We start from the raw sequence: 24,083 nt of genomic DNA on the forward strand, positions 1-24,083 counted from the left end.
CTGGTGGTCTAAGGAAAGGAGCCAGCAGAGGTGGAAGTTTTGATGATGGAGTTGGAGGATCTATATTGGCATCAGGGTAGACCAGTTCTCTTCTAAATACTGCAAGTAGCTACTGCATTGCCAAGCACCGCTGAGTGAGGCCCTCTCTCCATTCACCAGCGGCAGAGCTCATGCAAGTTGCTCAGCCTCGCCAAAGCTCAGTTTTATTTATAAAATAGGGATATAAAACTTCCTCATAGTAGCATTGGAAGGAATAAAATGAGATAGCATGTGAAAAGTGTTGTACAGTGCCTGCTTATGTACTTTACCAGTGAATGCTGTTAATATTATGATATTCTTTTAAAAATGTACCTAGTTTTTAACACACTCAATCCTCAAAACATCCTTGTGATGTAATTTATGATTCTCATTTTTTTGGTAGGGCCCCTCAGGCTTGGATGAGTCAAGGTGCTGCTCAAAGTCCCACACAGACGTAGGGGCAAAGCTAGAATTCAAACCCAGGTCTGCCTGCCCTCAAGGCCAGGTCTCTTTCCATTCGTTCATATCAGAAATGGGTCATAACAGAGTTTAGATGGGAAAAAAGTCAGACACAAAAAGGACAAGTGTCACCTGAGTGGGAGACAGTATGCTGGAATCCCAGAACAAGGAACTTTCCTGGCTCTGCCAGTTGGACCACTTGCATGCTCCCCTGTGCCCCGGGTTTCCCTCCTCCACACCTCTCCTCTTGCTGCTTCTTCCTCGTGCAATACCCTCTCCGTCGGGGTCCTCCTCTCAGAGTCTGACCTGTCTTGTTAAAGATGGACAGGGCGGGTTACAAACCAGGATATACTGTAGAGCTCTCACATGTTTTCAGTCTAGGGGTGTGTGTGCTTGTGTGTGAAAATGTTGAGCTGGGTGCAGTGGGACACCTCTGTCATCTCAGCCGGAGCCCAGGAGTTCGAGACCAGCTTGGGCAACATAGCGAGACCACCTTCTCTTAAAAAAAAGAAAGAGAATATTGAGAGAGGTAAATAGGATAAAAAGTTAACCGTAGTTTCCTCTGTTGAGAGGGGCTTGGATTTCAAGATTTATATTTTCTCTATTTTCCAAATTTAAAAGAATGAACACGTATTACTTGTGTGAACAGAAAACATTCTTTTTTTTTTTTTTTTTTTTGTTGAGACAGAGTCTCACTTTGTTGCCCAGGCTAGAGTGAGTGCCGTGGCGTCAGCTTAGCTCACAGCAACCTCAAACTCCTGGGCTTAAGCGATCCTACTGCCTCAGCCTCCCGAGTAGCTGGGACTACAGGCATGTGCCACCATGCCCGGCTAATTTTTTTTTCTATATAGATTTTTAGGTGTCCATATAATGTCTTTCTATTTTTAGTAGAGACGGGGTCTCGCTCAGGCTGGTCTGGAACTCCTGACCTTGAGCAATCCACCCGCCTCGGCCTCCCAGAGTGCTAGGATTACAGGCGTGAGCCACCGCGCCCGGCCCAGAAAACATTCTTTTTAAAAACCCTGACCACTGTTTCAAGGCTCAGCTCGAATGCCACCTCCTACAGGGAGATGTGGAGTCCCCTGGTGTGTGTTTGCCTTGCAGGGTCCTTGGCAGTGCCATTGTCTTTGCCCCTGTAAATCTTCCCACGCAGAGAGGAGGCCTCCCTTGCCTGCTTCTAGCAGTAGGTCCTGGCTGAACAGAATTGCTCCAAAAGCCTCCTGGCCAAGGGCAAGCTGTGCCCCGCAGATGGCTGCAGTTGATGCTTTTGAACTCTTGCCCTCTGTTAACCTCATTTTGCTTAATCCTTCCCAACAATCTTCCAGGGTAGGCATTATTACTATCCTCAGTTTAGAGACAAGAAACTGTCTTAAAACCTACACAGGATAACTAGATTGTTAAACAGCACCTCCCAATTTGCCTGGCTCCACTCTGCCACACCCAACAAGGACCTGTGCTGCAGCTACCTTGCTTCCGGGCAAGTGACACGATCTTTCAGGTCCCCTTGTCTTTGTCTGGCCCTCACCTTCCCCACCCTACCCTGCACCTTCCTGCCATCTGGTTCCCACCTCTGGTCACTCCAGGACTCAGCTCACTTCCTGCTTCTTCCAGGAAACATTCTCAGGCAGCCTTAGGTTTTCCCTGCAGTCTGGATTAGCAGACTCCTCTTTGCTTACCTGTCGCACAGCATTTATCACTTCTTATTGAACTTGGCCACTCTCTCCACTGTCTCTCTCCCCAAACAAACTGAAGGGCAAGGGTTTAATTTCTTTATCCCCAATGTTTATCTGGCACAAGTTAGGTATTCACTAAATATTTGTTGAACTAATTAATATGATCCTTATAAGAGCCGTGTAAGATAACCTTTTTCAAATGAAGAAAACCAAAGCTCAAGTAAGTTGAGTGGTTTGCTCAGTCATGGCCGGTAAATTTTGGGATTGATACTAGAATCTAGGTCTTTTGACATCTTGTCCAGGTTGACTAAAATGCTGAAATTTAAAGAAGCAAGAAAAAAAAACTCCCAAACCCAGCCAGTTTTAGGGGGAACAAAAATGTTAATTATGTGCCAGTGCATGAAGTAGAGGTATATTCAGGTTATTTATATACTTTTCCTTGTTTAAAAAAATACAGTTGATCATGTTTTTTTATATAGCTTTTTCTTTCTTTTTGATCATTTGCTTAGTATTATAATTTCTAGGAGTTGGGTTGTAAGGCCAAGCAGTTGAACTGCCACATTGCATACAAAAAACATTAACACAGCCTTCAGGTATGAAGAACTGTAAGAGTGTCAATTTTACCATGTATCAGCTTTAAGAATCATTATTATTTAAAATTTGCTTTACAATCAGAGATATAAGAGATATAAGAGGTGCCTCATTATTTGTTTCCCTTTTATTTCTTTGTCAGCAGAGGTTGAGTATTGTTCTGTGCGTTCCTTTACCCACAGTCTTGTGAGACCTACATGTTCATGCTTTTTATTGTGCTGTTTTTTGTTGGATTTTTTTAAGGTTGTAGAATGTAGACTTAGCTATTTAAGTACTAAGTGGAAGGCACTGTGCTAGGCACTGGCAGAAGGTAATGCAAAGATAACTATGACACCATCCCTGCCTTCTTAATGAGTTATGCTCAAATAGAAGAGATGGATATGTACAGAAATAACAATCCAGGTGGCCAAACTGTTCAGGGGAGCAATTGAGAGACAAGTAATGGATCGTAGAAGAACAGAGTTAGGATCAATGATTCCTGACTTGGAGAGTATCAGGGAAGGCTTCAAAGAGGTGGTGTCATTTACTCTCAGCTTGAAAGGATGAGAAACCTTCATTTTGAAGGAACACCATGTTGACAAAGCATCATGAACGGATGTCGAGTTCATGATGTATTTTGACATTTTGTTCCTGAGAACATTTAGTGTTAGTGTTTGTATCAGCTAGGATGGTTTTGGTGGAGAGAAGAGAATACCCAATGAAAAGTGGTTTTATTAACTGAGGAAATTGTCTTATCTCACATTAGGGATGGCAAATCAGAGACACAACGTGACAGCCAGAACCCCCAGTCTTTCTCTCTTTTCTCTCTGCCTTCCTAGGTGTTGACTTTGTCCTCAGACTGCTGTTTTCCCAAAAGCAAGTTTGCTGCCTCACTCTAGTTGTGTCCACTCACAGCCTTCAAAAGTAGGACAGGCCAGAGTCTCTCACCTCTACCATTTAATTATGGACAAATATTTTACCCAGAAGCACCCAGAGGGCTTCTCCTTAAGTGAGATAGGCTGGCATCAAGTCACGTGCTCCACCTAATCTAATCAGTGGCTTAAATTAATTAGCATTCACCTCTCAAGGATTTGAGTGGGGATCAGCCTCCTTCAATACATGAGCCCCTCCAATGTGGGGTTCTATAAATAAGGAAGAAGGTGAGTATGTATAGCTGTTGATTAAGCAACAACAGTATTTGCTATAATGGTTTTGAGCAGATATTTTGATCGAAATTATACCAATATTAATAAATTTTCATCTAGAAAATATTTTCTGGACTCAACTTTATTGAGCTAATAATTTCAGGAAATTTTTTCTATACAGTATATACCATTTTAATTTTACCCCATAATATGCTGAAATAAAAAAAAAGAGAATAATAATTTTCTTCCATTTTCATTTTTGTTTTACTTAAACTACTTTCATGGGTATCAATTCTTTTCCATATAAATTTTACATCACAGATTGATTCCATTGATCTTTTTAATATGTCCATATTAAATTTTGTTAATAATATTTGTAGGCTTTGACATTATTCATTTTCTTTTGAGACTGTTAATTGTACCGATTATCTTGGGCCTAATTTTGTGGATCAAGTTCTATTTTATGTTGACTATTTCTATCAATAATCTTAGTTAGGCATTGGCTAAGAGAATGATTATATCTATTTCTCAGTTAATCCATAATAAAATTTTTTTTTTTTTTTTTTGAGAAAGAGTCTCGCTTTGTTGCCCAAACTAGAGTGAGTGCCGTGGCGTCAGCCTAGCTCACAGCAACCTCAAACTCTTGGGCTTAAGCAAGCCTTCCGCCTCAGCCTCCCGAGTAGCTGGGACTACAGGCATGCGCCACCATGCCCAACTAATTTTTTGTATATATATTTTTAGTTGGCCAGATAATTTCTTTCTATTTTTAGTAGAGACAGGGTCTCACTCTTGCTCAGGCTGGTCTCGAACTCCTGATCTCGAGTGATCCACCCGCCTCGGCCTCCCAGAGTGCTAGGATTACAGGTGTGAGCTGCCGCGCCGGGCCCATAATAAAATTTTGAGTAATTCTCCTCAGGTGTGCAAAGATTAATCTGTTGTTCAGATTGTTGGATTGCAGGGGTCAGCAAACTAGGGCCCTGTGAGCCAAATCTGTCCTGATGCCTGTTTTTGTAGAGCTTAAAGTGGTTTTTACAGATCAACCTTTGCAATCTATGTGATAGATGATAGGCAACACTAACTTTAATCCCAATTAAGAGAAATGTTACCTACCCCCCAAAAAATAATTTTTTTCATAAATAGTTGTATTATAACAATTGTAGTCTGTTATTATTATTATTATATTGAATTTTATAAAAAAAAATTTTGTGGAGATTTATCTTCTGTCTTTTCGTATAAATTCTACATAATATTCTTTTTTTTTCTAAACACTCTGCTGTAAGAAGTAATTCTTCATAATATTCTTGATTTTGACTTTTGGCCCCAAAACCCTAAAATATTTACTACCTGGCCATTTACAGAAACAGTTTGCTGACCTCTGCTCTATTGTGTTGCTAATCTGATTCTTCCAACACTTAGAAACACTTTGCCTACCCTACACTAACTGTCTGCTCCATTTGGGATACAAAGAACAAATGGTGAGTGTCCTAGTCTGGTCAGGCTGCTGTTAAAAAAAGAAAAAAAACACAACTCATAAACTGAGGGAGTCTGGGAAGTTCAAGATTAAGACAATAGCAGGTTCTGTGTCTGGCAAGGACCCATTTTCTGGTTCGTAGATGGCTGTCTACTCACTGTGTCCTCACATGGCAGAAGGGGCAAGGGACCTCTCTGGTATCTCTTTTATTATATGAGGGCACTAATCCCATTCATGAGTGCTCCACCCTCATTACCTAATCACCTCCCACAGGCTCCACCTCCAAATACCATCACCTTGGGGATTAGGTTTCAACACACGAATTTTGGGGGACACAAACATTCAGTCCATAGCAGTGAATGAGGTCAATGTGTTTTCAGGGTTAAAATCATAGAATCTGTCCTGCTTCTGTTGGGAAAATAGCAACTGGGTGAGTGTGGTCATATTGTTCAGTGATGAAGGAAGATGACTCTTCAAACTCTAACATACTGTGTTAAATAACAAAATTGACATAAGACTTTTTTAAAATAAAAGTCAATTTCCATTGTTTTTTTTTTTTTTTTTTTTTTTGTATTGAAGTATGATGAGTCTAACTTGTTGGAAAAGCCAAAATATCACTGTTTGAAAGCATCAACATTTGAGAGAAATAGTCTTTTGAAACGTGGGAGAGCTGAGAGGACTTACACTTTTTCTTACTGATTTCTACTGAAGTTAACTTCTTTTTGTTTCCTTTAACAGATGAGGAAAAAGAAAATAATAGAGCATCCAAGCCCCATTCCACTCCTGCTACTCTGCAATGGTAAGTTTTTAGCAAGTTCTCTCTTCAGGGGATGTTTGTATCTTCCTACCTATAAGATAGGATATCATTTTGATATTTTAACATCTTCGTGATAACTTGACATCCAATAACTCACATGAAACCTACTTAATTTGCAGGTATATGTATAATGCTCAGCTAGCCTTAAATCTATCCTGGAGATTGGAATTTCCATATTTATTTTATTTTGGGGTAGATTTTTCCCCATTATCCAAATAGTGGCAAGGACTAGATTCCACGTGGATGTTATTAATTGATTTTAATAGAATCTGTTATTACAATTAATAATGTTGCAGCAAATTACAGAAACAGAGGTCTGTTCACCCTTACCAATGAGCCCTTAATGAATTAATAATTAATGATAGCTATACTACAATTATTTTTAACATGAATAACGTTGACAAGGATAATCTACTAGAATGGCTTTCTCTGTAACATTTGGAATTCCTGGACTTGATGGAATATTTAATGATGTTTGAGTGGTTGCACTCACATTTGTTTGTTACAGATAGATTCTCCTCTAAAAGCTTTACTTGGAAATTATGTTGTAGCTTTGAACACCAGAGCTCTCTGTGCCTGAGATTCACCTCTCAGAGAATCTTGGCAATCAAAAGCTATTTATTATTCTGCTAGAGTCCAGCCCAGCAAACTGGAAGGGATTAAGGAATGAAGTGAGGAGGGGGAAGGAACTAAAATCTGTTATGCGCCAGCCTCTGTGCTAGGCACTTCTTGTATGTGCTGCATTTCATTCATGATTCTATGAAGCTGGCATTGTTGTGCCCATTTTACTAACGAGGAAAGTAAAGCTGAGGCAGTTAATCATTTGCCTAAACATGCACACAGCCATTAAGTGGCCGAGGCAGGAACCTGGCTGGGTCTCTTTAACTGTAAAGCCCAGGCTTGGGAAGAAATGACGAGAAACATCAGGAAGGATAGAGAAGAGAGAACAGATCAGAAAAGGAAGCAGATGGGCTTTAATGAACAAATCATATTAGATTCTCTAGTCTAATCCATCCAGAGGTGAAAGGAAAACAACACTGGGAGAAAGCATTCAGGAAGTAACTCAATCTTCTCTAACAAGAGTTTCAACGATCAGCTTGTTTTGCCACAGGGATAGCAAAGGTTGTTTTCAAGAGTTCCATTTCCAGCCTTTTGGCTCATTTCCATCATTTGTCCCTATATAGTTTTTGCATAGCATTTGCTGATTTTTGTTTTATTTAAAATTCTCCTTTCTTCTCAGATCAAATCTCCCCATGCACCCTTTCCTAAATATTATGGCCATGCAAATCCCCATAATGCCAAGACATCAAATGAGGCATCAATGTAAAGGATTCTGGGAGCTTCTGCAAATGCAAGGAATTGGCAGACACTCACTTTAATTACCTGAACATGTTGTGCATTTCAGAGTAGAAAATTTGAAAGGGACTAGAAGAAAATTGCCTTGTTCATGTCTATTTTTCTGTGATTCTGTATTTCATCTGCCCGGCAACAGTGAGGCTGTAGTTGGCATAGTCTCTGAAGTCAACCTGCCAGGGCTTAACTCCCAGCTCTGCCAAATACCAGCTGTGAAATCTCTGTGCCTCAGTCTACTCACCCGTAAAATGGGGATACAGTAGTATCTAACGCATAGGGTAGTCATGAAGATGAAACGAGTTATTACGCATAAAGTGCTTGAACAGGGCCTATTCCCTCAGCACACTCCTTCCCTCTGAGTCCCACAGGAACACCCTGGAGCAGGTCTTCTCTCCCTCCTGGCACAGGCCCTGCCACTTCTTCTGCCCTACCTAATTCTGCACAAAAGATCTGTTCTTTTCAATAAAGGGTTACATTCCAGAAGAAATTTCACCCTCCAAGTGAAAGGAAATTTCACCCTCCAAGTACAAGGTCAGGCAGTACATATATTTTTTTTAATGATACATCTACTTTGAAGGCCAAATCAGATTTGAGCATTGCACATTTTAGTCTTACTGTCAAAAAGCATCAAGTTGTTCAAAGAACATCAAATTGTCCTCTAATTCCCTTTATATGTTTAAGATAGAATTTCAGTCATAAACTAATTCAAGAAATGTTTACTGAGCACCTACTATTTGCCAGGCCCTGTTCTAGGCTGTGGGGAATGTAGCAGTGACTAAGATAGACCAAGAAGAGGGGCTACTGAGGGGGAGAAATGGATAATAATTTTTTTTTAAAAACTAATGGTAAATAAACAAGGAATGTATTAGATACTGATAAGTGCTATGCAGAGAATTAGAACTGGCTAATAGGACAGTGTCGCAGAGGCTACTTCAGGTTGGGTGGTAAGGGAAAGCTTCTCTGAGGAGGTGACATTTCAGTGGATAGATACATGACAAGAAGTCCTCACGACACCGCTACAATGTGAATATCAGAGGCAGAGGACCATTTCACATGGAGGACAGCTTCTGCAAAGGCCTACTGTTGTAGGTCAGGCTCTCCAGATTGAGCAGGGATGTGCACACAGGTGGTTTATTCGGGCATGCACCTGGTCTCCTCACCCACGGGGTGCAAGGGACTCTGGAATAAACAGAGGGCATATTGGGCTGGGAGGAGGTTGAGACAGAGGCCAATCCCACAGGGAGTTCTGAGGCCAGGATGGCTGGTCAGAGATGATGCAAATCAAGGCAATGGATCCAGGTCTTTATTCCTTCCCTCCTTATCCATCATTGGATGTAGGGTGCCCCCAGGGAGGGGTGTAGCTTTGGGAGTGGCAGCTCCCTTCACGTTCTGCTGAGGAGCACTCCCCTGGAAGGACTCAGCCTCCCAGCAGTGGGGAATGATGTCTCAGTCCTCCAGGGCAATGTGGGAACCCAGCACAGCACCTACTACTCCTTCCTAGGGTGGGAGCAGGCTGAGCTTGCTCAAGGCACCACAAGAAGGTGGCCCTCGTGGTTAGAGTATAGCACGCAAGGAGGTGAGAGACACAAGATGAGGTGGGAGAGGTAGGCAGGGGAGACGGTATATAAACACCAGGGAAGGAAAATAAGACATTTCTCTAAACTTAGATAAGAACAATCATGCTTAAAACTGTGATGGAGGACATGTGACCTACATAAAGTTCCACATGTTTTTTTTTTTGAAATATAGTTTCAATATAAAAACTCTGTCTTGGCCGGGCGTGGTGGCTCACGCCTGTAATCCTAGCACTCTGGGAGGCCGAGGCGGGTGGATCGCTCGAGGTCAGGAGTTCAAGACCAGCCTGAGCAAGAGCGAGACCCCGTCTCTACTAAAAATAGAAAGAAATTATCTGGCCAACTAAAAATATATATACAAAAAATTAGCTGGGCATGGTGGCGCATGCCTGTAGTCCCAGCTACTCGGGAGGCTGAGGCAGTAGGATCGCTTAAGCCCAAGAGTTTGAGGTTGCTGTGAGCTAGGCTGATGCCACGGCACTCACTCTAGCTCGGGCAACAAAGCAAGACTCTGTCTCAAAAAAATTTTTTTTGAAAAAAAAACCAAAAAACTATCTTTCAAAAGGAACTAGAAGCATCCTCCATTTTGCAAGAAAAAGTGACATAATTTACAATGCATTCCCTTTTTGCTCTGGCTGCCAGGGAGTTCAGAGCTAATTCTGATGCTTACATACTTTTTCAATATCTTCTTTCTTTTGTTTTATTTTCTTTTTATTTTGTTAGCTCTTTTTTAAAAAAAAATCCAGGATATAAGTAAATTCAATAAATATATTTTTATTTTACTTTTTATTTACACAATACATTTCGTTGTTAAAAAAATTGAAACACAGGCAAGACTAAAGTCCATTCTCATTGTTAGTTCTTTGACTTCTCAAAAGCAACCCTGTTTCCAGTGAGATAAGTGTGTGCGTGTATGCATACATATGTGTATATATGTATTTATAGGCCCTTGTCTATGCATTTACATGCACATATACCTCTAGAAATTTCTGAACTGTGGGTTTTTATTTAGTATTTTCTCGTTTATAAAAAGCATGCAGATGTATCACACTGAAAATATTGTCCCACAACGTGTCATGCTGTATTGATCCACAACTTGCTTTCTTCCTCAGTAGAGTGTCCTAAAGCTACAGCCACATTAGTTCGTGTAGAACAACCTCATCTTAATTACTATATAGTGTTCCACATAAGACAATAGCAGAATTTATGTTGCTATTTCCCTCTTGATAAACATTTAGGTTGTATTCAAGTCTCATCTTCACCACCGTAAATAGGGCCCCAAAGAACATCTTCATATGTGTGTCCTTGGACACCTGTGGGAGTGCTTCTCCATGGCAGTATCAAGAAGCAGGATTGCTGGGTACACATGCTTAAAATGCTAATGGGATTGCAAAATTGCCCGTCAGATGGCTTTACCATTTTACATCTTTGCCCACAGTACAAAATACTTAAATAAAGAAAAAAAAAAAAAAAGGAAACTAGTTCTAGGACAAGCATGTCATTCTCTGAGGCATTTATGTCCTTCATACTGTCCCCTCTCTCCAGCGGCAGTGCACAGCCCCTCAGGACAGAGAGGCAGCCGGCAGGCCCAGGAAAGGACACTGGCCTCACCACCAAGGCACCAGCCACTGGCCTGACAGTGCCCGAGCTCTCCTGGGACATTTGGCTTGTTACTGAAATAGGGTTAGGAGCTATTTGTTTCTCCTTTCCCCTCCTTGCCACGAGCCCCCTCCCCATCGCCCTAGAGACCATACCGGCTCTAAGAACAAATAACACAGCAGCCAAGCAGCCTAAAATAATTGGGGCCACGTGATCTGGAGGCAACCCCCAGCAGAAAACAGGCAAATATTGTCAAATGCCTTCTGCCAAACACTTTCCAGCATCCTCGGTCACAAGGGTTAGTAAATCCCAACTCACTGGGGATGGTGAGCGCTGCTGGAATCCCAGCCACACAATAACCTCTATTCATGCAGAGAATTTCGAAATGGAAAGCAGCCTGTCCTGCAGTCCAGGCCTCCTTGAAGCCAGCACACATCCCTCCGCAGCCCCGCCCCTGCACACCTCCCTCAACACCCCTGCCCAGAGCTCCTTGTGCACCTTCAGGGTGGGGACACTTTCCCTTTCAGCAATTTACAGAAGAAATGAGGCCCTTCCCAAATGGAAGACGATAGGAGATCAGATTGTCACTTTCTGGGGTTGGGATGGTGATGGAGGTGATGGTGCATTTTCCTTTCTTTCAGAAAAATAAAAATGAGGCCTTGGGTGGTTGACCAGCTAGCAATATTTCCAACTAATATGAAACAGAATAAATTTAGTGCTTCTCTTTAAAATGTTCTTGAGGTCATAGGTAGGAAATTGGGTTTGGCACTGTTTCAAAGAAGAAGTACCTTGAAGTTTTAGACCAGGTCATGGCTCCTAGACCAGACTCGTTGGATCTTCCCAATAACTGACATTTTATACCCAGTTCTGACTTGATTCGTACTCAACAGTGACAAGCCATTATTTGCTTTCATAATATGAATTAGGTAACACGATTCTAAAAAGGGAGGCTGAACATTTTTAGCTCTGAATGCAATCAGAGGTGCTGCGCTAGGTGCAACTGTCCTGCTAGAAGACCTCAACTACAGACAGAGAAAGGTAAATGAAGCAGGAGAACGCAAAGGGCGTAAATGGCTCAGAGAACAAGATTCTATGTTGTAAAACTAGATTCCTCTTTTTTTTTTTTTAAAAAAAAAAAAAAGTACTTTGCACTGTGGGGGAAGGTGTAACATGGTAAAGCCGTTTGATCGGCAATTTTGCAATCCTGTTAGCATTTTAAGTGTGGGCACCCAGCAATCCTGCTTCTTGATACCGACGTGGAGAAACACTCCCACAGGTGTGCAAGGGGGCATGAACGAAGATGTTCCTTGGGGCGCTATTCGTGATGGCAGAATGAATTAGAGATGAGTAGAGACAGGGAGAAGATGGAAAGGGAAGATTGAGGGGGTAGCTTAAGGTGGGGAATAGTGCCAGAATCACCTCAGCTGCTATTCAGGGCCGCCAGAGCTCTGGGCTGCCAACCATAGCCTAGGCCCCAACAGAAGTGTTGGCAACAGCATGGAGCTTATGACACTAGGCTTTATACACTGCCTGGGTTTTGTCCAAAAAAAAAAAAAAAAGGACTTGAATAACTAAAAACTGAGCAGAGTGATTCTAGAACCTGGCTAAGCCCAGGCCTTTCTGGAACACCAGCGTAGTAGGTTGTGGGTTAAACATAGGATAGGGATTAGATTGCTTCCCATTCTAGTCCAATTCAGTCATTTCAAAGGCGAAATAAATCTCTGACTCAGTCCATCACTTTGCGTCAGCCAAAACTACAGGTTTAGCAGTCCCCGAGTGATGTGCCAGGCTTGTCAGGCAATGTCACTGGGAAGCTCATTTAATCCTCACAAAAACCCCGCAGAGCAGGCAGGACTATTACTTGCATTTAAAGAGGAGGAAACCAAGGCAGGCGACTAAATAAAACATAGGGTCACAGTCTCCCTCTACCCAGGGGGAAAATGCCTGACTCCTCAAGAAACCCTCAACAAAGAGGAGGCTGGGCCACCTGAGGTGCTAGGAGAAACAGGAGTGTCCACCCAAACTCGTTTCTGATTGGCTTGTCCACCCAGCAGCAAATCACGACTTAACCATTGTTGTTTAATAAATAGATTGCGTTTTTGGTTTATTTGTTTTATTTTGTTTTGGCCTTGTACAGAATCCGTCTCAGGCCTAACCAGAGCCCACATGAGCCAAAGCCCACTGCTTTCTATTCATTGTCTAGTGGTGTTGCCTCCTTAGCTCCATCTCTGTTGTGGTAGATTGTTGGCTTCTTAACAGCCAGGGCAGGACTTGTGTTGTCTTGTTCATGGCTGTATTCTACAGTGCCTGGCACACACTAGGTGCTCATTAAATATATTCTGGCTGACTGACCAAATGAATGTCAGTCTCTAGCACACAGTGAAGGTTTTAGAGGCATCATACCGGAGTTCATACTCCAAGCCTGGCCTGGACAAGCCACTTCCCTCCCTGGTCCCCCATTTCTTCCTCCATGTCATGGGGGATAATGTTACTCATCTTGTGGGGGTAGTGACAGCAAATATGAAAATCGCTGGGACAGAGTAGGCACTTGAAAATATAAATCAAACACATTAATAGTGATCAGGCTTTGCCTTTAACCACCCAGATCTTAAGATTTAAAAACCACAAGAATCCCTTGGTCTGTGCAAAAGTCTGCTTTCCTTCCTTCCAGCCTCTCTCTGTTCCCCTCCTACCTTCTGCAGTGTTTACTAACTGCTCAGGGCACAGTGTCAGGAAATATGTTAATATCAGTAGGAATTTGGTTTGGTCCCTGCTTTCAAAGGACTTTCGGTCTAAGATATAAAATGTTACCTAAATATTCTACAATAATGTAGAATAATGCTAATAGTTACCCTTTATTGAGGGCTTCCCCACATGCCAGCTAGAGGGCTTGGAGCTGTGCATGGATTCTTGTCTTGTCCTCACAGCAACCTTGGGAGATGGGTACAGTTTCTTTCATTTTACAGACGACGGAAGTAAGAGAGTTCAAGTAACATGTCCTGGACTGTACAGCTTGTAAGTGGTAGAGGGAGGCAGGATTCAAATTTGGCGATGCCTGACTCTAACACCAGTGCTGTCTCCCCATGAAGACTTTTGGAGCCATAAAAAGGCATGAAGAGCTATGGCTACCCTGGGAGGTACTAAGAGCTTTCCGAGCAGAGGATGTGTCTCCTCTACAGACGTAACTCAGTACCCGTTTAGACCATTGCAGCACTCTGCATGCTATCAAATGAATGAATAAATGAATTTGGCAAGGAAGAAAGGATTGAGAAGCGATAAGCAGATGGGGCTGGGTGGGCAGTGAACACAGTGTCATGGAAGAGAAATGTGAGCTGAGCGTTGAAGGGCGCAGCATGGCGGAGGGGGGTCCTTTCCCGCAGTAGGAAGGGAACATGCGACGGCGGGGGGCTGGAATGAGGTGCAAGTGTCTGAGGAGCTGTGAACAGTCCAGTTGGCTGGAGAGAGGCGCATGTGTCGGGGAGCAGAGAAGGCTGGAAAAGTGGTCAGGGTCCAGATCGTGCGGGCCTTGGGTGCCAAGGTGAGGAATCGGGACTTCTGTGGAGAGACGAGGGGAACCACTGGCAGGTTTAGACTGCTCTCTGGTCCTGATTGCTTAGCAAGGGTTTTCCCCCACATAGTTGATAGGTTCAGACCTCTGTGACAACCTCAGTGATGACTTCTTATATTCAGAAATTTTTTTTTTAAATCCTGTTGTCTTTTCTTTTGGTGAAATAGAAGAAAAATGTTTCTGTTCTAGATATGTGTGCAAGAACTTGAGAAGTAGACGCTTTGAACTGACAGCCTATGTGTACATATAAGAAATCATAAATTTAAAATGAGAACGGGGGGGGGGGAAATTACGCTAGGTGCTGAAACATTTGGCTCTTCATTGTGCAGTGCTGATACAAAGCTTCCTCCATGTGCCCTAGGAGGCCACACGCTGAAGCCTTGTGAGGAGGTCTTCTTAAAAATGTATAGCTCAGATAATGACTCACGGTAGCTGGCAGACTGAGTTCATTATCTCTCCATAATAGGATAGGCTCGATTCAAATATAATCAAGTTCTTAAATAGGAGATAAGAGAATGGAAGAAGTGGGGAATTTTTTTGTGATCATTAAAGAAAATCCAGGTATAATGGAGCATTGTTCGCCATGTCAGACTAATGATATCCTCTAAAAGAGAGGAGGAAAAAGGAAAATTTCATCAGATATGAGGAGAAATAATTAACTGCCGTTCTCCCCGCCATGCCTTGGTCAGGGAAGTGGACATTCCAATTAGCAACTTTTGTACACAGGCAGACCCTCCGGATTTTGTGAGGAGGTTTGGGCACAGGTGTCATGAAGCTATTCCTATAGAAACTCATCAAGCATCAAAGGGACCCTTCCATGCCAATTACATCTGTTTGTTCACAGAGCTTATTAAAATGCTTCATAGTCATAAGCCACCTAGTTACTTTGAGGCTCAGAAGCTCCGGTAAGAGGAACAAAACATGGGTGGAAATGTAGTTATTTAGAAGGCTCTGGCCTTTGACAGGGAACTGTTTAATTAGCCCAGCCTGTGTGAACTGTGACTTACACCCACCTGATTTGAATAGTTTGTTGCTGCTATGGGTTTATTTAAGGTGATGTATTTTAACCATGATCTTGCATTTTAGTAGTGACCTCTTGGCCAGATTTAGTGCACAAGCAAGCTACAAGAACAGCAACTAGAAACGGAGGTATAGGGGACCTACATAAAGTAACTAATTGTGAAAGAGCCAGGAATTTACCTGGGAGCCTGTGCTCTTTAACACCACATGTGAAAGCATTATTTCCCCCCATAGCTTGCCTCTCCTTCTGCATCTCTGATTGTGGGGAATGGGGCCCCCATTCATCTACCTGGCCCAGTGAGGGACCTGAGAGCTTTCCTTGGTTTCCCCCACTCTCCTCATATCTAGCAACACGAGCCCCACACCCTATGTGTTATTCTGCCCCATCATTTCCTGCCTGAACTATTATAGTAGCTCCTAACTGATCTAATTTGTTCATTTAGTCATTCAACAACTACTAATAATAGTTAATGAGCCACTATGTGCCAGGCTTTGCTAGTCCACCTTGGCCACCCCCCATAGAGGCGCAGAGCAACCTTTTCAAGTAACCAATTGATCATGCCACTCCTGTGCTTTAAAAAACTTAATTGGTTTTAAAGGATCTCTATCATTTTAAAGGATCATATGCAAGATGAATTCTGAGTGGTCTGAAATGCACATTTGTTGAATGTGTTCATGGATTTTTCTGGCCAAAATAAATTCTAGGAAATCATCAGCAAAGATAACTGAAAAGGGATACTATCCTCCTTCCCACAGCTTGTCATACACAAAGTTCCAACTGCCCAAATTGTCATGGGTATGCATTAGACTGGAAAATGTTCCACAAGACAGTGGTCTAAAGTGTTAAAGTCAAACCTCTTTAGGGAAATTGCTGGCCAGTGCAGTGGCTCACGCCTGTAATCCCACTACACTGGGAGGCTGAGGTGGGATGATCACTTGAGGACAGGAGTTCGAGACCAACCTGGGCAATGTAGTAAGACCCCCCCCCATCTCTAAAAAAAAAAGAAAAGAAAATTGCTTAATGAAACTCTCAAGAGGCTAAGATGAAACCTATGAAACTTGGGTGGGTTTTTTTAAACATTGTTTTATTATACTCAATCCATTCCTGGTGAATAGAACATATTAAGCTTTAAATTAATGTTAGTTATTATTGTTATTGATGACATTATTATTATTCCTATCGCACCCCAGAAACACTCGCATCTTCCTGCCTGTAAGTCTATTTTTTTCAATCCTCCCTGAGTACCATTCCACTGCCTTCTAAAAATACTAGCTCCTCAACTCCAGGGGTTGCCTAACTCTTGTGCTAAGCCATATTCATTTAAAGATTTATGGCATTTGAAGATTCTCTGTGCCCCCCATGGTTCTTTCCTTTTAGATACCCCTTCACAAGCCCCCTCTTCCACTCAGACCAGCGTCTTCATCATCCAAAGTTCATGGCATGTTCACCTCTCATCCTTGCAGCTCTTCTTGCCTGGAACCTCCTCCAGCTACCATGGCAGATACGACAGAGGTTTTCAGGGAGACAGATTCTCCTATTTACTAGCTGCATGACCGTGGGCAAATGAGTCACACCCTCTGGGCCTCAGATTCCTATTCTGAAACATAAGTATAATACCTACCTCATTCAGTTATTGTGAAGATCAAATGAGATAATGAATAGCCAGCGCCTGGCACCTAGCAAGAGCTCAACAAGTGCTAGCTGTTGTTGTTTGCTGTTTCAAAACTTTAATCCGAATCCCTCCATGAAACCTTAATTATCTACTCTCATCTACACACTAATCTCTCTGTTTTCCCACCTTCAACTGCACCTATGGTCACTTATTTTTATTTCTTGTGCATAATTCTCCTCACATGACTGCAAAGTTAACTAGGACATAGATCCTGTCTTATGCCAACACAAGTGCCTGCAGGAGCCAGACGAGGAACAGAAAATGGACTGAGTATAAGAAAAATAGGGAGAAGTGAGGACTCTGGCCAACTCCAGGGCACATGTAACTCTGGCCAATTGTTGTCATGCGGGAATATGGGTCCAGTGTTGCCAGATCTCAGCTTTTTCAGAAGAAGCCAGAAATCCAGATTCTTATGTGAAATGTCCTGAATTTTAAAAGTTGGGCCAACACTGTTCAGGGCAAACAAAGCATGCCTGTGAGACCCCAGTTTGTGAAAGCTGTCTTATTCAGATGGCCTTCTCAAAGTTGTGCGTAAGCTGGTTATTTGGACCTCTGAACTCACGTTTATAGAGAAACAATACCGTGAATGGCAGTTAGGGGTCCAGGCTAACCTCGCAAGCTGATTTTCATTCATACTGGACCTGAAGCTTAGGACAGTTCTAAGTAACTTATTCTCTATGTGAAATCTTTTTCCCACAGGGACACACATTCCACTTTATGATGTTGAAGACACATGCACTAGAATGTAAGCCCTTTCAGGACAGGACCTTGGTTTTTGCTCACCACTGTTTCCTTAATGTCTAGAACACTGCCTGGCACTCAGTATTTGTTGAATTAAAGATTATCCCTATCTTTATCCATCTGTCTACCCTTAATCTGTTCTCAGTATGCAAACAAGGACCATCTTGCTCACCATGATAGCCCTAACCTGGCAGTTGATAAGACCAATCAGTATTTGTCGAATGAATAAATGACTGAAATACTCTATCCATCAAATACTTATTGAGCACCTATTGTGTGCCAAGAAATACGCTGGGTTGGTAACTCAGACACTGTCCCAGCCTCAAGGAATCTGGTCACCTACAAAGGATTATATCAACCATTTCCTGGAACATTTCTAAAAATCGTCAGGAGTTACACAGTGTTCTCCGTCCCAGAAGAGGGGGAGTGTATGAGATGATCTGGGGCCATTCAGCACAGGTTTCGTCATTTATCTGAGTGTCCCTAGGGTTGTATTCCTCCGTGGGTTTGAATGTGAAATGATTGCGCTGATTTCCTTCCAATCACATACTGGAATGAGTTGAATGAGCGCTGCCTTTCAAGTGGGCACCTCGGGAGGCCGTGTCCTCATTCCACTTCGGTTACGACAGCCCTGGACCACTTCTCTGGCAAGTGCTCTCAGAGAGTTTGAAGCCACTTGAGGACATTTATTTCATTGCTTTAGAATTATGCCTTATTTTCAACCAAAAAAAAAAAAGTGGGAAAAAATGGCTATTCCAGACATTTTATCCCCCAAACTGGGTTCCACATGACTTTGGGTTGTTTCCTGAAACCCAGTTTATAATCAAAGGAGAAATATTTTCTGTCGGTGAGTTTACTGAGTAGTATGTGTCCCAGGCTACGGAGACAAGGCCCAAAGAGAAGGTCCCAAATTGTCACTTGCTGCAGCAGTTGTTGGAAGAGGTGTTTGGCCTTTCATCGTGTCCATGACAACAGAGGCAGGATTTGTTTGAATGCCTACATTCTGGTATTTGGTTTAAAAAAAAAATAATAGTAATTAAAAAAAAAACCTTGTATTTATTTTTCTTTTACATCCTGAAGATCTAGCACAGAGTCAGGACATGTGGAGGAAGAATGGGTGCTGATGAGGTCTAACGCCTACTAAGTGCTCATGATACACATGCCAAGCACCCTGCTGATGACGTCACACATTGCCTCATCTGATCATTACGACCACCTTAGGAGGTGGTTGCAAATCACCTTCAAAAGGAAACTGGGGCCTGAGCTTAAGTAACTTGCCTAAGGTCACCAAGCCAGCAAGTGACAAGGCTGGGATTTGAACCCAGCTGGCGAGTAGGAACTCTCTCCTATGGAACCCCTAGCCTATACTCACTAAAAAGATAATGAGTGTAGAATCATTAATCCTAGCACAGCAGGGGAGGAGGCGATCCTAAAGTAGTCATGAGGCCAACTCTCTGCTGTGGTCCTGTAGCCTCCCTTCCATTAGTGGATTAGTGGCTGTGCCGCTGTACAGCCTCTCCTTGGGCGTTTGTTTTTCTAGACACTGCTCTTGTCAGCCAAGAAGCTCCAAGATGTTGACACAAGCATCCTTTGGCTTTTACTTATCATAAATGGCTCCACAACTGGGTGTATAGTTGGAAGCTTGGCTGAGTGGAAGACCTACAAGACCCTATATGGTTTTTGGAGTTTGTAGGGAGCTGATCCAGCCAGAATGTGGCCAGGCCAATGACTGCAGAGCAGAGGGACGGGGAATTGGGGCTGGAAAAGTGGTCTGGGTCATACCCGAAGGGGCCAAGATTCTGATCCTGCCAACCTACTAACTCCGTGGCCGTGGGCAGCATGCTTTGTCTTCCTGAGGCCCCCATCATCCCATCTGTAGGAAGAGAGTTATTTCTAAGTCTGCCGTCTCTGGAGGAGGACTGGAAAGAACAGATCCTTCTTGCTTGGGGCAGGTAACCCATTTTTTTGCTCATTAAGCGTTTATCTCCCTAGGCTGGAGGAGAACTACGAGATTGCAGAAGGGGTCTGCATCCCTCGCAGTGCCCTCTACATGCATTACCTGGACTTCTGCGAGAAGAACGACACCCAACCTGTCAATGCTGCCAGCTTTGGAAAGGTGAGTCCAGCCTCACCAGGCTCATGCCCCCATCCCAATTTTAAGTAATTTATGCACAGTTTTTAAGCATTTTAAAGCATCTTAGTTGTTGTTTTTTTAAGTTACCAAAGTAAGTACTTTGGTAACTTTGCTATAATACTTGGATGTAAAATGTCAAACAATCATAACAAAGTAATGCCAAATAAAATACCAAAACAAAATAATACCAAAGTTTTTGGTAATACTTTTCTGTAAACATTTCAAAAAATTCAAAAACATCATAAAGTAAGTAGAGAATGTCTCACTTGAATTTCCTGGGTGCTTACTTTGCGAGAAGTAACTTCTTTTCTCTGAGAGAGAAATATTGAACTCACAAGTGTGTTATATGTACATCAGTCAGCCTGGGACAAGCAACCTGCTTGGCTTAGTACTGTGAATGCCTTGGAGAACCTGGGAAATGGCCTTGTATCATTAGATTGGAGGTTTGGGAGTCCTCTGATGGGAGGGGTACTATTTGTATTATCACCACAGGCCTAACTATTCTCTCTCCACCTTATAATAAAAGTATATTCTGCTGGGCATAGTGTCTCATGCCTGTAATTCCACCACTTTGGGAGGCTGAGGCAGGAGGATCACTTGAGCTCAGAAGTTCAAGAAAAGCCTGGGCAACACAGCAAGACTCCATGTCTAAAAAATTAAAAAAAAAAAAATTTAGCCAGGCTTGGTGGCTCATGCCTGTAGCCCTTGCTACTCAGGAGGCTGAGGCAGGAGGATTGCTTGAACCCAGGAGTTTGAGGCTGCAGTGCCCTATATATATTCATTCCACACTTAGGGCTATGTGTACAAAAAATTATTAGAACCAATCATTCCTATTTAACAGGCCAAAGAAAACTGTTGGGGCATTCTTTAAGACTGATCATTAATTTATTTGATAGCTGAAAATATAGATTTTATACAAAAAATTAACCAATTTAATGAGAGGCAATACATCTAAACTCTTCCTTCTTTGATTAGCTTCTTTTTTCCTATTAATATGTATAATTTTTCCTGCATCTGCTAAGAAAAAAATAGGCAGGCTTGTTAGGCACCACTATTCTTTACTAGATTTTGAGTGCAGGCTTAGCAAGGGCTGAAATGGCAGAAAGAGGTCAGTGTGTAAGTTTCAGGAATTCCCTTTTCAGATTCCCATCAGCAGGAAAAAAAAAAACAAAACAAAGAGCAGTGTGAAGCCTGAGCTAACCATCTTGGAGAGCCCAGAAACTGAGTGGCTGAGAATTGGGCTCCATTCAACAAATGGGAAGATGCTCTGTGGTGACTTAGGGAGAGAAAAATGTTTTTGTGATGCATTAACACAATTTTTCCAAAGTAAAAAGAATTTTTTAAAAAGTCAATGGAGGCCGGGCGCGGTGGCTCACGCCTGTAATCCTAGCACTCTGGGAGGCCGAGGCGGGTGGATCGCTCGAGGTCAGGAGTTCGAGACCAGCCTGAGCAAGAGTGAGACCCCGTCTCTACTAAAAATAGAAAGAAATTTTATGGACAACTAAAATATATATATACAAAAAATTAGCCGGGCATGGTGGTGCATGCCTGTAGTCCCAGCTACTCGGGAGGCTGAGGCAGGAGGATCGCTTGAGCCCAGGAGTTTGAGGTTGCTGTGAGCTAGGCTGAAGCCACGGCACTCACTCTAGCCCGGGCAACAGAGTGAGACTCTGTCTCAAAAAAAAAAAAAAAAAAAAGTCAATGGAGAGCTAGGCACAGTGGCATGCACCTGTGGTCCCAGCTACTCAGGAGGCTGAAGTAGGAGGATCGCTTTGAGGCCAGGTGTTTGAGGCTGCAGCGCACCATGATTGCGCCTGTGAACAGCCACTGCACTCCAGCCTGGGTAACACAGCAAGACCCCATCTCTAAAAATAAATTTAAAAAAAGTCAATGGAGAAATTACCTTTGCTACTTATTCATTCATTCCTTTGGTCCCTCAGTATTGGCTGAGACTGGCTGTGTGGCAGGCACTGTGTTAGGTGGTGGTAGTGGGGACCCAGAAAAGAACTCCTTATGGGCTCTGCTATGGAGGGGCTTACAGTGTCCCTCCCTACACTGAGCAGGTGGGAGAAGGAAGAGCATACTGTGAATGTATATGCTGCGTGCGAGAGCTTTGCCAGGTGTCTGTGGTCCTGGAACATTCGGTCACATCTACACACTCCCTCACAGTGGCCACAGCGGGGAGCCCAGATATGGCCTCTTGGATACAGATGGAGGGACAGGTTGAGTGAACCACGAGACCAGGAATTAACTCTCCTGGACTTATCACTTAACCTCTCTGAGTCTCAGCTTTCTCAGCTTCCTCAGGGGAATGTTGCAAGATTCAAGCGAGATGATGTTGGTGGATGATGTACGGTGCTGTTTACTGAGTCATCCAGTAACTCAAATATTTATTAAGTACCTACTACGTGCCATTACAACTGCTGATGTTATGAATTCAACATAAGATGTTTGTGCACAGACACAAATAGCCATTTGTTAACTTAGATTCTGCAAAAATAAACAAAAACCCTCACCATTTTTAGGAACTCCAATTTGTCCATGTAAGGGCCCTCTATCCCTTTTTTCTCAAATACTTTTGTAACCCTATCATCAGCTCAGGGTTTCCTTGACCTTATGATCTACACAAATTGGTTTAAGCCCACCCCTCTCCCTCAGTGCCCCAGTTCCATTCTCATTTTAAGTCTCAAGTCTGCCCCAAGATTTTAGCAAATCCTAGGGTGTTGGCATTCTCAGGGTCACCTTGACTTGGGGCCCTTCCTTCTGCATATGCTGCCTTTCTCTTCCTCTGTGCTGTTCAGTAGGTTCTCCAATAGCCACATGTGGCTGTTTAACTTAATCACAGTTAAACCAAATAAAAAACTTCAGTTCACTAGCAGTTGCACTAGTCACATTTCAAATACTCAGGTGCCACATGTGACTAGAGGCTACCATATTGGGCAGTGCAGAATAGAACATGTCCATTATCACAGATAGTTCTACCAGACAGCCCTGTTCTATACCATGGCGAGCCAGGGATGCAACTCAGCATCCTCTTGGCTTTCCACAAGACAGCCTCACAAAACCTATGTGATCCTAGTAGACTGAAGTTTTTAGGAGGGGCTTAGATCCCAAACAGGGCCCCACAGAACCAACATCCCCCATCTCAAAATGCTCCTCAGCCTCCCACCACAGTGGGGGCTCACCGGTCCCACCCCTGCCAGTTTGCATAACTAATCCCAGCCCTTCTCCACTCTGCTGTCTCCCTTTCCTCCTCCTCTTCCACCGCCCTCCTCCCCCTCATTCTTCTCTTCCCCTCCTTCTTGGGACAACCCCGCCAAATTTCCTCTTTTCTGAGATCCTTGATTTCTGCTGACATCTATGCCTACACATAGATGTCTCACTTACCCCACATGGCTTTTCAAATTATTTTTCCAAACAATAAGTTTCCTCCCTAAGAATTACCGTGCCAGTTGCTTCCAAAATAGTCATTTTAAACAGCATCCAAACTCCAAACTTATCTTCAGTCTGAAAGCAAGGAAATACTCCAGTGGTATTGAAAGCATAAATGCAAATGCTCTTTGCAGCTGCCTTGTTATCAGTTTCAAATGCAGTGGGAATTGGCGCTGTCTTTCCAGTCACAGAGGACAGAAGGTGCCCGCTGAGGGTTTCCACACGGAGTTTCTGAATTGAAACCCCAGACACATTTGCCTTTCCTGAGGACTCCAGCAGGCTGCAGCTGCCATCTCCTTGAGAGAAAGGGACTAGTTGTTCTGCGAAACCTTGGGGTGTAATTGTGGACAGTCTTCCTTTAAGCAGATCCATCCAGACTTATGATTCATCTATGAACTTTTAACTCAGAGCAGACAAGGTTCAATATTTCAGCTTACTTTTTAGGGAAAAAAATAAATTCGTAGTAGTCCCTCACCCAGCTTGCAAGTGGGCGGAGGTAAAACTGACAGTGGTGAAGCTGTCCCCCAGGGTGGCCTGGCTGGGATACTGTTCTTGATAAAAATGGACGGCAGTAATTGATTTGCTGCAAGTAAGATCTGAAATGCAAACCCTCATTCCAAGTCTGTGGCCAAGCTCTGCAAGCATTGGCTCCCAGTAATGTTGTATTGACTTTGGGTCCGGGAATTAATTTAAGAAGTGTAGAGAATGCTGAAGCTTCTGGCTGAACTGGTCTTGTGCTTGCTTTTGCTGTTGGCTAGGGTAATGGAAGGTCACCAGACTTGGAATCAAATTTTTTCTGAGTTCCCATCTCCCTACATTTAAGACAGGAATAATCC

General features: G+C 43.0%; 1 protein-coding gene across 2 annotated transcripts in view; it reads left to right on the forward strand.

Moving 5' to 3' along the window:
- RFX4 (regulatory factor X4) overlaps positions 1-24,083 on the forward strand; it is a 149,281-nt gene that overhangs the window by 36,555 nt on the left and 88,643 nt on the right. For both annotated transcript variants that reach the window (XM_069490057.1, XM_069490056.1), the window contains exons 3-4: positions 6,075-6,135; positions 19,674-19,797. In XM_069490057.1, the coding sequence (XP_069346158.1) occupies positions 6,075-6,135; positions 19,674-19,797 (185 nt within the window). The remainder of the gene's footprint in view (positions 1-6,074; positions 6,136-19,673; positions 19,798-24,083) is intronic.

Source organism: Eulemur rufifrons, chromosome 16 (genome assembly GCF_041146395.1).
Source record: "Eulemur rufifrons isolate Redbay chromosome 16, OSU_ERuf_1, whole genome shotgun sequence".
In the NCBI taxonomy this organism is placed as follows: Eukaryota; Metazoa; Chordata; class Mammalia; order Primates; family Lemuridae; genus Eulemur; species Eulemur rufifrons.